The sequence below is a fragment of the Pogoniulus pusillus genome, chromosome 17, assembly GCF_015220805.1.
Source record: "Pogoniulus pusillus isolate bPogPus1 chromosome 17, bPogPus1.pri, whole genome shotgun sequence".
NCBI lineage: Eukaryota > Metazoa > Chordata > Aves > Piciformes > Lybiidae > Pogoniulus > Pogoniulus pusillus.
In genome coordinates, this window is record NC_087280.1 from 17,189,074 (window position 1) to 17,201,253 (window position 12,180).

General features: G+C 48.8%; 1 protein-coding gene across 2 annotated transcripts in view; it reads left to right on the top strand.

The window, feature by feature from the left end:
- The window catches only part of IGDCC4 (immunoglobulin superfamily DCC subclass member 4), a 102,578-nt gene that overhangs the window by 31,317 nt on the left and 59,081 nt on the right, over window positions 1–12,180 (top strand). For both annotated transcript variants that reach the window (XM_064157954.1, XM_064157953.1), the window contains exon 2: window positions 3,693–4,022. In XM_064157954.1, the coding sequence (XP_064014024.1) occupies window positions 3,693–4,022 (330 nt within the window). The remainder of the gene's footprint in view (window positions 1–3,692; window positions 4,023–12,180) is intronic.

Below are 12,180 nucleotides of genomic sequence, written 5' to 3' on the forward strand. Positions count from 1 at the left end.
GGGTGTGAAAGAAGGCAGCCTTCTCCTGATGATAGCCACTGAGATGGTATGGTCATGACCAGCTCACCAAGTGCACCAGATATTGATGACAGACCAATCTGGTTGCTGGTTGAGGATCCTTTGCTCCTGGAGCTATGTGCCTTGGCGACTGTGCTCCTAGGCTGTGGCCACCTGTGAGGTCTAGGCTTCAGATACATTTGTCTCCAATGGTTGTTTTCTCTTCTCCTGGTATAGCAGAGAGAGACCTGAACCAGGCTGCTGGGTTTGGTGTGGGTGAGCTCTGCAGTCTGGTGCCAAGTTTTGTACCTGGCCCTTTTTCCTCTAACATACCAACCAGAAGCTTGGATCCAGGTGGGTTTTGAGTTTGGGGAAAAGGCCTGGATGAGATTTAGGGGTATAGAAACTCGTTTTCAAAAAGCAAATGCTTCTGCTGGGGTCCAAAGTATGGAGCTGTCTGTTCTTATTCCACTGCAAGCAGGCTGAGTTGATTTTTAAGGGATTGAAGTTTGAGAGGCTGATAATTGCTTCTCAGTGACCTGTGCTGGCGTGGGAAGCTGCACTGCAGAGCTCTGCTCTATTCCTGGCTGTCTGAGCCAGCCAGCTGTCCCCTCGTGCTTCACCTTTGGAGGAGGAGGAGTATTTTCAGCAAAATGCCATTTTAATTGCTGTCTGGAGAAAATAGAAAATAGGACAGAGATATGGGCTGCTTCCCCAAGTGATGAACAGGAGCACCTGGCATAGAATAGGACTGATGGAGATCATGGAGGCAGGAGGAACGCCTGTGTGTGTGGAAGCAAAGGAGAGGACATGTGGGATGCCCAGGATGCATAGTGAACTGATGCCACATGGCCATGCCCACTCAGCCCTGCAGCATGAAAGGGTAGGGGTTGATGTTGAAGGAGGGGAGACTTAGACTGGATATTAGGAAGAAATTCTTGACAGTAAGGGTGGTGAGACACTGGAAGAGGTTACACTGGGGAGGTTGTGGATGTCCCCTCTCTGGAGGTGTTTGAGGCCAGGCTGGATGGGTCCCTGTGAGCAATCTGGTCTAGTGGAAGGTGTCCCTGCCCGTGGGAATCTTTAAGATCATTTTTAACTCAAACCATTCTGTGATTCTATGGTAAGAGTTTAGCACAGGCAGCATTGTTGCCCGTGGTGAGTTTAGCACAGGCAGCATTGTTGCTCGTGGTGCTGCTGATGCACAGATGTGCAAGATGCATCAATATGTCACTGCTAACAGTGACATATAAAGGAGTCTAGGAAAAAAATGCAGAGTCCAGGGAAAAGAGCTGGAGCTGTGGGCTAGGGGGACTGGCTTGTGACCTGACTCCTCAGTCTCTACTTGTGCTTCTAAAGATGACACATTTAAGGAAAGGCAGAAATTGAGGCTTCAGCCACCAAAGTTTCAACATCTTTTGAAGTGAGCTCTGCACCAGATGCCTCAGCCTTTGCTGTAGCAGCCCTGCCTCCCTGGAGCTGGGCCGTCCACTGGGCTGGCTGAGCCCTGTGTGACTTGCTGCCAGGAGCTACAGGCACATCCCTTCATAGAAGTGTCTGGGTTGCTGCTCCTCTGTGGATGCGGATTCTCAGTGTGTACCTCCTGTTGGTATCTCAGAAGAGTTTTCCTCTGACTGTTAACCCTTTCCTGTGTTTGGCTATGTCACCTTCTGCATGACGGTAACTTGCCTGGTGCTTAAGTCCTCCCTGTTTCACATAGCTTTTTGTGCTGGCTCTCTTGGATTGAAGGCTTCCAGTGTCAGTGTCATTACAAACATATGGGGCAGCCTTTCAGCTTCATGTTCCCCTGCTTCTAGCTTCTTGTGGAGCCAGTGAGTTTTGTCTCCTGAGGAGACATGAATAGACAGAGTTGTCCTTACAGGAGGGCATTTGATGCCAGTCCCTGTGTCGTGGCATTCCTCAGCTCGCTTCCTGGCCTGAGAGGGACGGGCAGCAAGGAGCCTGCTTGAACTGTGCTGATTGACAGATCCACGCATTACACTGGTGTGTTCATGCTGGGAGCACAGAGGGTTCTGCTGCTTCTCACTGTGCCTTCTCTCTGCAGAGGGCGAGTTAGCAGCACAGTGGAGACATCCACGTGGGAAAACCCTAAATCCAGGGACATGCAGGCAGCTCTGTGTTGGCAGTAGCTGCCCCTTTGTTGTGGAGTGTAGTGCTTGGTTCTTACGCTGGCTGTGTAGCATGGTATGAAGTGGGCATCTCTGTCTCCTGCTGGGTTTGGCTTTGGGCACTGGGAGATTGTCCCCTCTACATCCTAGTGAAGATGACAATGCTTGGGGCAGGGTCTGTTCTGTCCTATGAGAATGGCTATGAACAGGCAGCAGATGACTGGGTTCTTGTGTAGTCTCCTCATCATTGCTGGCCAACATCAGGTTGTCTGTGGTTGTTCTGCAACCAGCAGTGCCAGCAAACTTGACAAGTTCCCAGTCCCGTGGTCTTGAGTGAGCACTGAATCAACCCCATGCGTGGGCAGGGTTAGGCTATTCCTTTCAGGGGCACCTGGAGTTTCTCTGGCACACACCTCAAGATAATTCCATCTCCCTGCACGTGTAATTTTGCGTGTCATTGCCCCTAATTGCATGCTTAACACACGCACTTTTAGGAGGCAGCCCTTTTATCAGCAGTAGGTAGTAGCAGGTTTAATAGGGTGTTTGAATTCCTATAAAATTAATCTGTAGCCTTCTGCGATAGGAGATGGGCAGGGAGCCATGTGGTTCATATCCAGTGTTGATAAACTTGTTATAGAGGCAGGAAACATTTCTGATTGGAGCAGTGACAAAATAATTTGGAGCGGAGCCATAAAAAGAGTGGATGGTGATGGTTTGAGCACAGCAGAGATTGAAATTGCTGGTGTGTGGAAGCAGCGCTGCCAGCTAACATTGACTTAGTGTCTCTGGAGAACTCTAACAGCAAATGCATTTTATTAATGGCAATATTCTTTTAGGAAATGCTCAGCCTTGTTTCAGAGGTGGAGCTCTCCTGTGAGTGCATAGGTTTGGAAATCAGCCAGACCAAGACCTGTTCAGCTTTGCTTGCTGCTGGTTGCTGCTCTGGCCTCTGGCTGCAGCAGGCAGGTTGCCTAAGGGCATGTTTGGGATACTCTCTGCTTGCAGCTGGGATATTCCTTTTTTGGTGGGGATTCATTCTGGATTCACCTAAAAGGGATAAAGCACTCAGAGACATCAGGCCATGTTTTTAGCCATTCTTTCAGAGGATCACAAAATGATATGGGCTGGAAGGGACCTCTGGAGATCATCTAATTCACGCTCTCTGCTAAAGCAGGTTTCCCAGGGTCACATCCAGGTGGGTTTGGGATCTCTTCAGAGAAGCAGACTCCACAACTTCTCTGGGCAGCCTATTCCAGTGTTCTGACGCTGTAAAAGGAAATAACTTTTCCCCCTTATGTTCATATGGAACCTTCCGTGGTTTAGGTTGTGCCTGTTGCGTCTTGTCCTGTCACTGGGCACTACTGAAAAGTAGTTCAGCCCTAGGGACGTGTGATGGAGAATGTAGTGCACTGGTGTCATGGGAGGTGCTGGTCACCTAACAGGGCTGAATTTCACCTGTCATCTCCAACCACACTCATGGAGAACCATGCTTCCTTCTCTGTGTAAAATAGGATGGGAATAATCACAACAGGCAACTCACACTGCAATGCTGTCTTTTCTTTGCAGGGAGGCTCTTGGAAGGTGACTCACTGGAGCTGAGCTGTAGTGCTGGTCCTGCAAAGGTGATACTGGAGCCAAATCAAGATGTGGTTTTGGATTGTAACCTGGCCCCTGGTGAGCAGGTGATCAATATCACATGGAAGAAGAATGGGTTGCCGTTAGTGGAGCAGGAACATCTGCACCTGCTTCCAAATGGATCACTCCTCATCTCATCCCAGGCTGTGGCAAAGGACAGTGCATACCCGGAGAGGGCTGATGCTGAGGGTAATTACTCCTGCGTGTCTCACAGCTCCCTAGGAGCTGTCACCAGTCAAACGGCTGCTGTCAGATTTTCAAGTAAGTGTTGGAGGGTTTTTGCTGATTTTTGGGTTGTCCCCCTCCTGGTGTCTACACAGACCATCTGCCTCCCAGAGAACTTGAGATGGTGGCCATGAAGTGAAATTCTATTAACGATGTGTAGGTGGGATTTGAGATCATCCACAAAGCAGCAGTGGTGTCTTCCACTGTTAACATCCTGTGTGGCTCTCCCAGGTTTAAAAACCAAGACCCTCCTCACTCTCAACGCTTCACACCTTTGCCAGGTGTCGGGGGGGGGGGGGCTCTCCATCAGGAGAGTTGTTGCTCGGTGACATAGGTAAGGAGCAGTGACCTGTATCTGTAAACACTGAAGCTGAAGGGCCAGATGCTGTGAAAGCAGTTGGGAGAAAGTTGTGTTGGGATGGAGTTGCTTGCACTGGTGTGTTGTGTGCTCTGTGCTCCCAGCTCAACTGTGCTATGCTTCTTATCCTATCCACACCGCAGAGGTGGCAGTGGGTGGCCTTCAACTCTGTCCAGATCAGACAGATACACCCTGAGAAAGAGTGTGGATACACTGGTAAAAAGAGTTAATCACAGAGAGACCATCAAATGGATGGGGGTGGTTGCTTGAGGGGCAAAAAAGCACTGGAAATGAGCCAGGCTGTGCTCAGGTGGTCCAAGGTCCCCTTTGTCCCTGCTTTCAGTAGCTGGCTTAGATCCTAACAGGCTTCTAGGGGTACTTACTGCTGTCTCTGTTTAGAACTTGTGGTGACTTTGACAGCCTTAGTGCGTCTGAATGTGATCTTATGAAAATGATAAAGACTTTGGGAACCAATGCACCAAGGGAGGCTTGGGATCTTTCATCTTCTGCTCTGCGATATCCCTATGGACAGGATGTTGGATGCCTCCCTTTCTGATGGCTTTTGTTTGTGAAAGCTTAGCTATGCCTTGAGCCCAGTGAGTAGGAGATTAGCAGGGTCTTAATCTTTGGCAAAGTAATTTATCTGCTGAGAGTCCAGACTGATGACCATAGTGAGCACAGGAGTGTTGAGACTCTCTATGTGCCTGCTGGAGCTGAGGAAGGTACAGTTAACTCTGCTTTAAGATGACATGTGTGGGAACTGAAATTCACAGTGCTACTGATTTCAGGTGTGGGAGGAGAGCAGGTAAGCCAAAACAGTTTTAAAAGGCTTTGGTGCTAGTGAGCATGTCACACTATAGAAGGATGTATCCAGGACCTTGCTTTTCAACTGAAGTGTGCAGTGGGAGAGAGCAGTGTGCTTGGGTCTTCTGGATAAAGAAATCTTTGTGCATCGCTGTAGTCTGAACTGCCTATGATGAGAATCTCCCTTCATACAGAGGCCAAACTAGACTATGGGCTTGGACTTGTGCTCCCAGGCAGCCTTCTGCCATCATCTCTTTCTGTCTCTGACAAATCACATGCATAGGCAAGACCCAGAGCTCCTGGCCCCATGGCTGCCTCTCCTCTACCTCTCCTCTCCTGCAGGGTACTGTGCTGTTCTTGTCCTTGACTTTCTGATGGTGTATCTGAGTGGTGTTTGCAATCTCAGAAGTGCAAAAGGGAAGTTTGAACTGAAATAGGTAGGCAGATCAGGGTAACCTTTTCTGACACCTTTTTGCTAATCTGAAGGTTCTCCTCCTGCAGTTCCTGGTGCTGGGCCTGAAGAGCTGAGCACAATGCAAAGGAGGAGCTGATCCAATACCTTCCATCCTGTCCTGCTGTGAGAAGGTGGTGGTCTGATCACATAAGGCCTTGGAAAACCTCTTCTGTAAGGAACTGAGAACAAGTTCAACTGCAGAACTGCAGAAAGGTCACTGTCCTGAGCAGAGAGAATGGCAGTGCTGGGAACATGCTCTAGATCTCACACACTGGATTTGGCCATGCATATCAGCTTGGCTGCCTCCGGGTCACCATTGATCTATTCTGGCTTTCCTGGTGAACAATCAGCATAGTTTGGGACGAGGGTGGAGGGGACTGAGAAGTTTACTGCTGAGTAAGGAATGTTGAGATCAGGACAGAGCCAAGCAGCTGTAGTTCCCTAGTAGGTGCCACTGGGTTTGCTCAGATGTTCCCATCTGGCAGAATAAATCTCTGAACGCTGGGAGAAACTCCAGTCAGTGGAGAGCAGTGTGGAGACTGAGACAAAGGGCTGTCTGCATGACAGAGAGTCTGCATCTTTACTTGGTGTCAGGACTGTTTTGTGAGGTGACTCTTTCTTTATAAGGGAAGAGATGAAAGAGAGAGGGCTCTTCAGGCTGCTTTTCAGTTTGATCTCTGAGAAGGGTACTCCAAGACCTGAACTGCTGCATCTTTGCAAAGCATTCAAGAATGAAATTCCTTTGTATTCAGGAATGGCTTCTGGAGCTATTTTAAGTGTGTGAGTGACAGTAAATGAGTCCTTGACCTACCAAAGAGGTGAGGTTAGAAAATAATGCAAATACAGTAACACTTCTCTCTAGTCACTGACTTATGCAAATGCTGATGAGTGCAGCTGAACAGCACAGTGCATTGCCCTTCTCAGAGCTGTGGTAGGTGAAGATACAGAGTGGTTGCCCGAACACTCACTTCACAACAAGGTGTATTTAACTTCTGACAGGGCAGTCCAGGTTTGGCCAAGTGTGTCTTTCAGCCTGTGAGCACTCCTGTAGAAACCAGAACACCTGATGGCAGATGAAGCTTTTGCCAGATCAGGGGAAAATCTTTCACCTTTGCAACACATCCTCCTTTTCTGCTCAGAAAATGTTTAGCATGCAGCACCTACAGACTGCTGGTCACCCATCCCTCCCATTGCCTCCCTGCAGTGATTTGTAGTGCCAGATAAATAGCTGGTCCCAGTATTTCATTAAGTGAAGAGACCCCTGAGGGCTGTGAAGATGGAGTCACAGATCCCACATGCAGATACTGTCTGGGAATGTGGGAGACCTGGAGTAGAAAAGGCTTCATTAATACAAGAGGATATATTTGGCTGCCCCTGCTCCAGTCCCAGCCACCCCTGAATTAATTAGGATATATTCCCTTTTAGAGGTGACTTGTGTTGAGATTTGCATCGTGCCTCTTGCCTGGTAACAATGATTTGTGCCTCTGTTCCAGACCTGGGTTTGTTGTTTGATGTCTCGCAAGTGAGAGCTGTGGAGACATCTCAAAACCAGGAGGACAACTTAAATTGCCTTTGCCTCTCTCTGGATTTTCCCAGAGGAGCCTATGTAGGTGGCATATCTCTCCGTCCCATTCTGAGTTTTCTCCAGAAGCAAGGAATTTCAGGTGAACCCTCTCTGCAGGCACGCTCATGTCTCCTTTTATTACCATCTGCACAGGGGAAGCACTGCTGCTGTGGCACACACAGGCACCTGGCATAACAGATTCAGTTCTGAGCGGGGAGCAGCGAGGGAATTGATTAATGAAATGCATCTCTGGCTTCGATTTGTTTTGTGGCTTGGGCAGAAGCACTCTTTGCATCAGCATTCAGCTGGTGCAAAGAGGGATTGTAAAAGCTTGGGTTTTATTCCTGCCATCACTGAATGCAGAAGTCTTTCTAAAGCTGTCTACATGTAGACAGAATTATTCTTTGTGCTGCTTGGCCTGGGCACTGCTGGTCAGTATGGAGCAGTAGAAGAAAACCTGTTCAGCAGTTGAGATTTATTATCACAGAGTCATCATAGGACCATCTAATGGTTTGGGTTGAAAGTGACATTAAAGATCATCTAGTTCTCACCTCCCTGCCGTGGGAAGGGACACTTTCCACTAGACCAAGATGCTCAAGGCCCCATCCAACCAGGCCATGAACGCTTCCAGAGAGAGAAGAGAGGGATTCCCTGGGCAAGCTCTTCTGGTGTCTCACCACCTTCACTGTAATGCTTACCTCGTCCAGCTTAAAGCCATTCTCCCTTGTTCTATTGCTACAAGCCCTCCCCAGCTTTCCTGTAGGCCTCCTTCAGGTACTGGAGAACTACCGTAAAGTCTTTCCAAAGCTTTGTCTTCTTCAGACTGAACATCCCTGCCACCAGCTTGTACTTCTGATCTGCAGTGTGTTTCCTTCCCCAGGTCCATGGTCAGTCATCCACACCTGGCTGTGGCTAATGGAGAGGAGCAAATCTGTGAGGGCTCTTGGTGTGAGCGTGCCTGCGCAGTGCACAGCTGCTCAGGCTGCTGGATTAGGTCTGGGGGGGGCGTTTCTCCAAGCCCTGTGCACTCCCACGTGGGAATACCAGGGGCGTTATTTCAGCTGTGGGAAGGTGTCGTTTTCTACCTGTTAATAACTACATTGGGGAAGATTTGTTAAAGCTGTTCATTTAGCTTAAACATTTTGTGCGAGGGAGGTTCTGGAAAATTACAGTAATTGTGACTGTCAGATGAAGATGTTTGCTGTGCCTGGAGGGAACAGGCCTGCCGTGTGCGGCTGCTGGCAGCCTGTGCAGGAGAAGTTTGGTGCCTTACTGCACCTGGGCGTGATGCACATGGGCTGGCGTCATGCACTCTCCACAGGGAGAATCTCTTCTCCGTGATGTATGATGAGTCTAGGATCTGAGGAAAGGCAGCTTGGGATCTACTTCATTTTAAGGATTTATTTCATGGATTGTATGCTATTTGTTTTGTGGATTAGGCGTATAGATGAGGGAAGGCTGTAAGCAGAACCAGGCTGGGCAGGAAAACCTCCAGCAAATGGATGCACAGGTTCTGGACCATCCACAGATGTGACTTTCAAAAGCTGGCTCAAGTAGGTGTGTGAAGAGACAGGAGCAAGCCATGTATGGACTGTCTGAGCACTACAGGTCCTGTGCTGCCATAGGGCTCTGCAGCCCCAGTGTTGTTCTGGCTCAGCCTATCCTGTGCTGCAGGGCCGTGGCAAATCGCTGCTGTGATTTTCTGTCTGTTTGCCTTCTACCCTATGGCCTGTTCAGAGGTAAGCTCTTCAGAGACAGTGGGGGCTGAAGCTACCCTCGTCTCAGAATAAATACCTACTAAAAATTAGAAGAGGTACAAAGAGGACAAGCACATGGAGAGTCTGGGGACAAAACGCTGTGGGAGAGAGCAGCAAGCCCGTTTCAGAAGGCTAAATTCTTTGCATAGACTGCATTTTCTGCCTGGGGTGTAGTGTTGCTAGCTGGCAGTCTTTCCAAGCTCACGGCCTCCTGCACCGATCAGGCTGCTGGGAGAGGGGGAGGGTGCTGGGTTTCACCATGTTGCAGTCACCCCTGGGTTTGGGGCTAAAAGCCTTGGCACACACGGCTTGGCTCCAGCTGGGTTTAGCGTGTCAGCGAGGAGGGAGTTGCGTGCTCCATTCCTGAAGACAGAGCCTAGAGCTTTGGCGTGTTGCTCAGGGCAATTTGCTGTAATGCTCTTCACCTTCTCACCTGCAGTGGGTGATTTTCACTGAGTGGCCTATTAAGGTGTTCAGGGTAATCAGTGCAACAGGGCTGGGAGGTGTTTTGTGGCTTGAGATGGCTTTGCAAGCTAAACTCTAGCTGAGGAGCTGAAAATAATGATGAGTACCTATCTGTGGTCTTTATTTCCCCTTTTCCCTCAAGCATCTCCTTTCCCTGCCTTCCTACATGAAAACCTCTTCTGCATCAATCCTTTCCTTCAGAATGTGTGTCTGGAGAAGAACAGCCCCTCCTAAGGATCCCTGTGGCCCTAGGGTGAGCAGTGTGTTGAAGCCTGTCTTGCTCTTGCTGTGACCTGCACGCACATCTGTGTGTCAGATTGGCAGGACCTGCTTCCACAGCAGGCTTCTCTTGCTTTGGTTGATTCTCTTCTTTCCTCCCAGCACTAGCTCTGAGCCTGAGTTGGGTCACACTGTAGGTGTTGCTTCCTTCATTTCACCTTGAGATGAGAGAAGAGACACAACAGATCACAGTATGCTGTGGTCTTGGCCCCAGGCTGATGCAGAGGATGCTGGTGGAGCAGTGATGAGCCTGGCTAGGAAGTCTGTCTCTTCCTGAGCCTTGCCAGTGCTGAGATCCAGGGTTCTTATTCAGTCCTGCATCAAATTAACTTTTTCACCAATCTTACCTTGCTTTAGTTTTGCTTTCTGTGCACAAAAGATCATGTTCACACTCCCTGTCTTCTCCTTCACTGTGGAGCTGCAGGCTGCTTCTTTCAGAGCTTGCAGAAGTGACTTGATTTTCAGCAACGATCCCACCCCAAGAGTTATCATGAGAAGGCACTAATAGACAAACCTTTGTTAGCTCTGTGCTGCCAGAGTTGAACCTCTGGCACCCACTGAGCTCTTGGCCTTTGCTGGCTGTGCTGAGGAACTGGGCAGTGCTCGGGAAGCCTGGCAGCTCCTGCTTGCAGAGAGAGGGACGCTGCACTCCCTAATCAGGGTCCCTCTTTAGTCATGCTCCTCCACATCCTAATGAGAAATCTGTCACGGGTGCATTTCTTGGCTCTTTGCTTTTAAAGAGCCATTCTGGAGCCCAGCACAGCAAGCAGATGGGACGGGATGGAGGTGAAGGGCAGAATCCAGTTCTCAGCAGGCATTTCAAGCTTGCACACACAGGTCTGGCAGGTGATGGGGAGGAATAATGAGGAGCCCCTTGTTTTGGGACAGGTTGTTTTCTGGGTGACCTTGAGGAGCCCGGGAGACACTGTCACCTTTTGTGTGCCAAATTGTGCAGAGTTCAGCCTAAATATCTTGCATCTCTTACCGACCTGTACAAAATACATATGCATGCAGCTGTAACGGAGAATGAAGAGGGCAGGGAGCTGCCTGCTGGGATTTGTGGGAACTTTTCACCCTTGCTGGGGACAGAGACATTGCTGTTCATGTAGACTGTGTCCTACCTAGGCTGTCCAGTCTCAGGAGACTGCTCTAAAACTGATGTAAACTTTGGGATCTTAGGTGATGCCACTTAATAATGAGCAGAAGAGTCACAGGTGACCTGACACCAAGTGAAGGGAAAAGATTTCATCTTTTTAGAAGATTTCCTGCCTCCCATCATGACCTTCCTGCGTGTATAGAGACCTTCAGAGCCTGAGAGAGTATTCTCATTTAGCCTTGTAGGATGAAAAGAGGGTAACAGGAAAGAGCAGTAAGGATATCTGCTGCCAGGAAGAGGTTGTTTTGATGGTGCCATCCTGAACATGCAGTGGCACTGAGTGGATATCTTTTAAATTCTTGGTCAGCAAGTTTAATTAGCACGAGCTTGGAAGATACTGTAATCAGTGTTAAAGTGGCCTGCAGCATGTATTTGCAAATACCAAAGCAGTTGGCTGAATTGGGACCTTCCATATTAATGTCTTTTTCAGAGTTTTCCAGGAAAACATTTCCCATTGCCATTTGTATGGAGCTGAAAAACTAGACTTGGCAGACAGCTGGTGAGAGAGCTCAGTCTGTAGCTGCTGAGGAGAGCAATGAGTTGCTTTAAACATGTGAGAACTATTTAAATTAAAGAAAAACACTAATGACAGCTGAGAATATGCTGAGGTTAAAATGGGTCATGTAAAAGCATTTCATTTTCAGAACTGTACCTACTCTCTCAAGCTAGCACTGCAGTAAAGTGTGTATGGTTGTGCTTGTGTACAATGCAAAGAGAACTTCAGCTTTGGTGCCCTGTAAATTCCAAAGCAATGATGGATGTTCTTGGGAAGTGGTGGTGGGACAAGCACAGAATTGTGCTGGAGGACCAGAAGGTCACTGGGGGTCCTCCTAAGCAAAGTGCTGTGCTTGGCCCAGCAGTCAGGCCTGTTTTCTGGCTGAAATGTGTGTTTATTGTGCCACATTCAAGACTTCTGGCACTTGTGTTAGATGGATGAATTTGTCTGACAGGGTGAGTTTAGCGGCAAAGGCAGTTTAACAGAGAAGCAGGAACCAATTCTTCTGGTGGAGAAGAATAGAAGCTTTCTGCTCCCATCAAGGAGCCTGCATGCATATTCAAAACTCCACTGAGTGACTGAGATGCCTTCGGGTTATGCTGCTGATAGGACAGATGCTGACAGCCCCAGGAGGAGGATTTCAGCTCTGCTGAAGTCAGCAGGGTTTTGCTGTCAGCGTGGAAAAGGAGGAAGATGAGGCAGCTGCATATGAATGATGGGAAGGGTGTGGTCCAGAAGCAATCACAAATGTTAGTGCTGTGTTTCCAAAGCAACCTCTAGCCTCTCTAGTATAGACAGAACCATATAGACAGGGATGACACTTGCAGAACAAACAAGTATCCTGGCATGAAATCCACCTCG